The sequence below is a fragment of the Pleurodeles waltl genome, chromosome 10, assembly GCF_031143425.1.
Source record: "Pleurodeles waltl isolate 20211129_DDA chromosome 10, aPleWal1.hap1.20221129, whole genome shotgun sequence".
Classification (NCBI taxonomy): Eukaryota; Metazoa; Chordata; class Amphibia; order Caudata; family Salamandridae; genus Pleurodeles; species Pleurodeles waltl.
Window position 1 is genome coordinate 45,162,980 of NC_090449.1, and position 7,601 is coordinate 45,170,580.

At 42.1% G+C, this 7,601-nt stretch overlaps 1 protein-coding gene across 1 annotated transcript; it reads right to left on the minus strand.

Moving 5' to 3' along the window:
• Nucleotides 1–6,267: 6,267 nt before the first annotated feature.
• LOC138262344 (olfactory receptor 1f45-like) lies at nt 6,268–7,203 on the minus strand. Its single transcript, XM_069212242.1, has one exon. The coding sequence runs from the start codon at nt 7,201–7,203 to the stop codon at nt 6,268–6,270; it is 936 nt and encodes a 311-aa protein (XP_069068343.1).
• Nucleotides 7,204–7,601: the final 398 nt, after the last annotated feature.

The following is a 7,601-nucleotide window of genomic DNA, read 5'->3' on the forward strand; positions in this document are numbered from 1 at the left end:
TGAGTAGCTACTATCCAAAGCATGGGCCCCCAGCACCTGTAAGAGTTATAAATCAGCATGGGGAAGATAGACCCGTTGGTGTTTGCGAAGGAGTTTTAATCCTGTGGAAACAGATATAGTTCCTGTTCTTAATTTTCTTGCTGACCTTGCTTACAAAGGTCTCGCATATCGTTCTATTAATTCTTACCAATCTGCTATTTCAGCAGGACATGCTTTGGTGGATGGTTTTCCTGTGGGAGAGCATAAACTGGTGTGTCGTCTTCTCCAGGGCATAAGACTCTCTTTACCTCCGGAACCCCAATACTCTTCCCTTTGGGATGTTAATCAAGTTTTGAATCTCTTCCTATCTTGGCAACATAACCATTATCTTTGCAGAAAGCAGCTCTCAGCTAAGTTAGCCATGCTGCTTTGTTTGGTATCTTGTAGAAGAGTTTCTGACGTCCGTTCTCTTGATATTTCTCACAGATCTTTTTCTCCTTCAGGAGTCTCGATACGGTAAGTAGACATACAAAGACAAATACCTGAATTAACTCTTATCTGTCTTTCCCGGATGCCCCAAAGTTGTGTGTGGTACGATGCCTTAAAGCATACGAGGACATGTCCACAGAACTCCGACCTCCTGGTGAAAGTCAGCTCCTTATCGCATTGCGTAAAACTCACAGAGCTGTTTCCTCTCCTACCATTGCTTGCTGGGTTCGTTGGGTCATGCAAGAAGCGGGCATTAATCTTTCCCTTTTTGGTGCGCATTCTGCTATTGGGGCAATGGCCTCCAAAGCATTCAACTTAGGTGCTTGTTTGAAAGATATCATGAATGCAGCAGACTGGTCCTCGGATTCTACCTTTAAGAGTTTCTATTTCAAACCAGTCTTGAATATTGCTCAATTAGTTGTAAACAAGCTTTAAACTAGCATAATCCTCGCCTCCGGTCCTGACATAGAATGAAAAATTTCCTAGCTATCGTAACGGAAAGTTTCATTCTATTAAGGACTCAGAGGCGAGGATTATCCCACCCTGCTCACCTTATAATACTGCAATTTTAAGGGATCCCTCCCCGTACATAGTAAGTAAATTTGGTTCTGTTTTTCTCACTTGTCACGTTTTATGAATATGTTGGGTTTATCCAAAAAAAACAAAAAAAACAAAGAGAGATAAACAAAGCTAGTTTCTCTTTTAATTTTTTTAATTCTTTCTAGGATCTGACACAAGAAAGCAGGATACTTCATGATGGTTCTTGGCGGCTCGCGCTTCGAAAGAGGAAGAGGAGATATCAAGGAAGGACTACATTATGGACTGCCTATTCCTGATTGGACTTAATACCTGTTTTTTATTTGTTGAGACTGTACTCCATTTTCCCAAGTTCTCATGGGAGTTGTAGTTATCATTTTTGTTCTTGGCTGCTGTTCAATAAAGTGGAGAAAGATAAGCATAATCCTCGCCTCTGAGTCCTTAATAGAATTTAAACTTTCCGTTACGATAGCTAGGAAATTTTTCATTCTGACATGATTACGAATGGGATGGGTCCATTATATATGAATGTACTTCTTGTTTGTTTTCAAAGGGCATTGCAATGCCCTTGGATGTACCTCAGAAGGGTGAATATGGAGTCCACTATCTTTCTACAGCACAAACCCATCCGAGGGGCATTGGAGCGCTTAATATGAACATCAGTTACATCCCACATGGTCAGATACATTTTTTTATTTTAGGCACACAAATATTAAGTGATTTCACCCGAAACCAGTGCTGGAAAGCATGGGGGATCCTGTGAGATCCTGGCTCTGGCAGCTATTTCTGGTCCTAGGAAAAAATGCTGAGTTTGCAATGGTGCCATTTTCCGATTCTGGGCCATAATTCAGGAGCGCTTACACTTAATCATTCAGAGAAGCAACCCGCAGACTCAGAGGGAGCTCTCTTTTTTCTTTTTCGCTTCCAGCTCAGCTCAAAATATAGGCCTGCAAAAAAGCTCATCAGGCTTTTGTTTGTTCAAGTACCACGGGACTAGGAGCAAAGTGGAGCCTAGATGCTAATGCAACTGAGGGAAACAAAAGCACACAGTTTATCACTTCACAAGTTGTTTAGAGAAAATATTACTTGAGGGGAGGTTTTTGACATTATTGAACATTCAAGAAAGGTGCATGAACTCTAAGAATGCAGGATTTATCTGTGTGTATGAGAAAATACACAAATAAATATTTAAAAAGTCATGGTAAGACATATAGGCCTTAAGGTAGTTACACCCCAAACTTTTGCCTTCATCTTCCTGTTTTTGCTGACCAGTGCTAAAGTATGTCTGCAAGGTCCTGTAAACATGGTAAAACTGGTTTTCACCCAGTTGGCAAATTTGATTTACGTGTAAGCATGTCTTGTGCCACCCACCTGAGGAGCCTCTGGTAGCGGTACTATCCTATGGAAGCAAAATAATGCTGCAGTCAGATGCCAGCCTACTTGACAAAATCGAAATAAGGATTTTCAAGCAGGCTTTCCAACTGCCCAAATCAGCATCACCATCTCAAATTAGACTTGAGTTTTCACTGGTGAGGCAGACTGTTGCAAACTCTTACAAGGTCTGGGGCATTTATAAAATGTGGTCACAAGCTGAGATCTGCTGCAAAGGGATCACCAGCCCACGGTGTCTGAGCGTAAATGAAACTTCAGAGAGGTAAAGGAGATTACAAGAAGTATCTTAAAGACATCATAGAAACATTTGGGCTGACTGACCTGTAAAACCTAGACATATCTAACCAAGTGTTTAAGAGGATGGTGAGAAAAAGTGTCAGCTGCAAAACCCGGTAGAGGATAAGATAATGATGGCAAAACGTACGCATGGATGGCAGGTGTTAAGTTCCTAGGATGACCAAAGGATCCACCTTTTCTGGAAGCCACCTATTCCATTAAGGTGAAACAAAGGCTACTGTTTATGAGACTGGGCGAGCTCCCTACTCTAGAGTTTAAGCTAAAATGGCAGGAGGAAGGACAATGAGGGATATGAAGTGACATCTGAGTAACCAGACAATGGAGACTGTGATGCATGTCCTTTGTATCCACCCCTGTCTAGACCAGCAGCAGAGGACTCTGTTGAGAAATGAGTTTAAAGCTTTCAGAATTAGGATATGCAGATTGGCTACGATGAAGTCACTGAACCCGTGGAACATGACACTTGTTATTCGATTAGTGTAGTTCATAGACTCCTTAAAAGACCTTGCCAAGGACAAAAACGCTGCACAGATCTGGCTCAATGTTGACTCTTAAAAATTATGCTCCGGACTATACTAGCAAGGACTCCACAACATTGAGATCACATGGGCTGCCACGGCACTTTTAAAAATATGTTTCATAGCCCATCAGTATGTGTGTAACTTTATAAGAGAGCAAGGCCAGATGCTAGGGGTGTAGTAATCTCCTTCTCTTTTTTTCCCTTTCCGAATCCCTATTCCGCCTTGCTAATAGTGGGTACCATTAGGATGTAGAATACAGATCGGCACTTCATATATGGTAGTTACTCTGGGTCATGATGGGGAATAGTTTTTAGGCAGCATAGGCATTCAAAGCACATGGGTGGTGTTTAAACAGCACTCCCTCCTTTTGCTGCACAAACCCAGTCCTGCTGGTTGAGTGCTGCCTTACCACCAGAACTTAATATGCACTCTGGCACTTTACTTGTCGTAGTTGCCGCGGACCATGATTAACAACAAAATGTTTTTTTTTTTTGTTTTTTTTTCCATTTTAAAGTAAAAGTATCTTAAAGGTAATGGGAAGTTTTTATTTTATATTGTATTTTATCACGCACATGTTTATGGTTTTTATTGACTAATAAACACAGCATTCACTCACTCACTCACTTGAGGAGCCTTCTAAACATGCAGACTGTGTATGCGGTTTGAAACAGCCATCTTGACCGGGGAAAATAAAACTTATGCCGGGCCTAAACCTTCTTTCTTAATACATATGCATCATCCCTAGGGTAGGCCCTAAACAGTCTAAAGGGCAGGATGCAATGTATTTGAAAAGTGGGACATGTACTTTTTTCTTTTACATATCCTGGTAGCGAAACACTGTTAAATTACTTTTTCACTACCATAAGTCCTTCCTCTCACCATGAGACAAAGGGGGAATACGTGTTGGTGGGAGGGAACTTCTCTAAATTGATAGCGGTACTGAACTGTAATCCACCACACCTTACACTCAGAAAGACTCTACCACAGCACATTTACAAAGGGTTTCACACTATTTGTTTGTACGCCCAGACAAGTTGGATTCAGGGCAGGGAAGCAGAAAATGTGAGACACCTCTTTAGGGGGGAGACTCCATAAGCTTTTGCTGCTTCAGTGTGGGCACCAGGTATAAGTAGTGGATCCTCAGATCTAATTCTTCAGTATCCTTCTGGGCCTGTGGAAGACTCAGAAGAAGGGCTGCTGCAAGAAGGGCTGCCCTGCTGTTCTGCTGCCCTTTTGCCTGACTGTGAAAGACTTGACCTGCATTCTGAACCCAAGATCACCAGACGCACTGCAATGGCTAGTTGGCTGTCTTTCTGATCAGAGCCTCAGGGAGACAAAAGGCTCCACCTATCTTGAACCTGGTATTCAACTCTGCTTGCTGTAAGTCTTACTTCTTAAATGGTGCCCCTCCAGTTCTTCCCTTCCTAAACCAACTTCCAGGGGTCCAAGGCTGGAGAGACACCACGTGGGGGATTAGTACACAGAGCAGGCAGAGCCCAGTTTCAGAGTTTCTGATGATTGGAACCTTTTTTGTCACTGAGGTTCTGATCAGGAGGCCAGTTCACTAGCCCTTGCATTCACTCTGGTGGTCCTGGGATCAAGGTGCAGGCCCAGTCCTTCTTAGTCAGGCAGCAGGGCAGCAGAGCAGCAGATCAACTGGGCATTCCCTCTTGCAGCAGAGTAACAGGCAGCAGACCAATTATTCTTCTGAGAATTCCACACCTCAGAGGTGATCTGAAGAGTGGGTCAGAGGGTGATATTTTTTTAACTGGTGCCTTCTTTGAAGTAGGAGACATTTCTAGAAGTTCACCTTTCAAACATGCTTAGATTTTCCTGCTTCTCTGCCCTGACGTCAGCCTGGCTACAAGCACAAAGGGTGAGTATGAAGTTATTTGTGTTAAGGCAGATCACACCCTATTGACCTGCAAGTGGGACCATGCCCAACTCCGAACCCCCATCAAGGGCCCCCCTGTGATGGCCCATCCAGGAACACCTAATCCCACTAGGCCCTCTAGAAGCATTTACTTTATAGGCCATGGGCATACAATTTTACTAGGGACCTATAAGTATATTCCATTTGCCAATCAGGTAATAAGGCCAACAAAAATGAATTCAGCAAAAACAGGAAGGGTGAAGGCAAAATGTTTGGGGGAAGACCACCTTAAGGCTGATAGGTCTCAAATCTGGATATTGCAAGAGGTGTGGATTGGATACCCAAGAGGAATAACCACATCTGGGCATTTTGTGAAATCTGCCTTCACAGTTGCTTTCCCTCACAAATTCATGAAATGGCAACAAAAATCAAACACAGCATTCAATTTAAGTAACCACTGGGTTCATCCCTGCATCTATTAATCCACTCATTACTCTTGAAAAGCATTTTGTTCTTCTATTCTGTTCCCCTCATTCTTTTTTTTGCCATATAATTCTTTTCCTAGCATTCCTTCACTCAATCTCCAGATGTTTTCATACTAGGTGAATTATTACTTTTGTTCCCCATAATTGTGATATTTTGCCACTTGCACAGAAATAAAGGAAAAGCAACTTACTTTCATTTCTTTCCTAGATCCAAACGCTTCAATTGTATTCACATTTCTTTTGTCCATCCACCTGTCTGACAGAACATCCGCCCTTCTATATAGAGCTTTATAGATCATATCTTACATCTGACTAATGTGCCCATCCACCCATCCATCATCCATCTATCCATTCTGTCTTTTTACCCATCCAGACCACCTTCCTACCCAAATACCCACTAATCCATCAAACCACTTAACCAAGCTGCTGTGCATCTGTCTGTCCATTCATGAACCCATTCATCCATCCATTCATCCATCCTGCTGTTTGTCTTTTCATGCCAGCTAACTCATCCACACATTCAACCAAACCCACCCACCCATCCATACAACAACCTATCCATCCATCGATCCATCAATTCTACGTAAACTGGCTGTGCACTAGGTTCTTTTCTCTATCCATTTAGTACTTGACTATTCTCCCACAAAACCTTTTTTCTCTACCATATAAGACAGTAAACACACTTTAAATTTAATTAAGCAATGGTATTTCTCTGAGTGGCTTTTTTAATGGCACTCTTAAACTCACTGTTCCTCAAAGTGTAGATGAAAGGGTTTAGCAGTGGAGTCACAATCGTGTACATGACACTGACAATTCGATTGTACTCCAAGGAAGAGCTGGACACTGGACGGAAGTAAATGAAGATGTCTGTTCCATAGAACAAGGCGACAACGATGAGGTGAGAAGAGCAGGTAGAGAAGGCCCTACCCCTCTCCCCTTTTGATGGAATCCTCAAGATGGTTGAGATGATTCGGACATAAGAGATCAAAGTGAAGAGAAAGGGTCCCATCACCACAAGTGGTCCCTCTGTAAAGATGACTATCTCATGGGCGGAGTTGTCAGAGCAGGAAAGCTTCAACAGTGGTGGTAGATCACAAAAGAAGTGGTTTATGACAACATCCCCGCAGAAGGACATTCGGGACATCATCACAGTGTGAAGTAAGGAGTGCAGATTGGCTCCCACCCAAGAAACAATCACCAGCATCATGCAAATCTTTTTTCTCATAAGTATAGCATAGTGCAAGGGCCTGCAGATGGCAACATATCGATCATATGCCATTGCAGCCAGGAGAAAGAATTCTGTACTCCCGACAGTGAGCAGAAGCGACATTTGGGCAAGGCAACCCGATAAGGAAATATTGGTCTTGTTTTGTACGAGGTTGACCAGTAATTTAGGTATGGTGCATGAAATCAAACACATGTCCACAAATGACAGATTTTCAAGGAAGAAGTACATGGGTTTGTGAAGAACGGAGTTGGCTTGGACAATAGCAATTATTAAACCATTGCCTCCTACGGTCAACATGTACACTATCAGAAAAACTGCGCACAGTAGGGCTCGATGGTTTGGAAAGTCTGAGAAGCCAACAAGGAAGAATTTGACAGCTGACGTCCCATTTTTGATTTCCATTATTGAGAGTTTCTAGATAGACCAAAATATAGTTCTGTAGGGTGCAAAAGTCAAACATTTCATCAATTCCACACTATAAATAATTATATTCATGCCATTTCAGAATGCTTATTTGAATATACAATCTGCATTTTAATCGGAGTGTCACTGAGAAGGGTTATGCATTGTTAACACAACTGAGGCTTTATATTTTCATTTTTATATTTTGTTTTGTGTGAAAAGGTATACCTGCAAAGCAAAACAAAAGCAACACAAAATAGCCTTCTAGAAAATAACTGTTTTGACTTTGGTAATGATTTTGATGGCCTTCATCTCAGTTAAATTGTTTCTTTCTTGACACATTCTTTACTGTCCTAGACATCTGAGAATATGGTGCTGGGTCCAGCATTAACTACGAC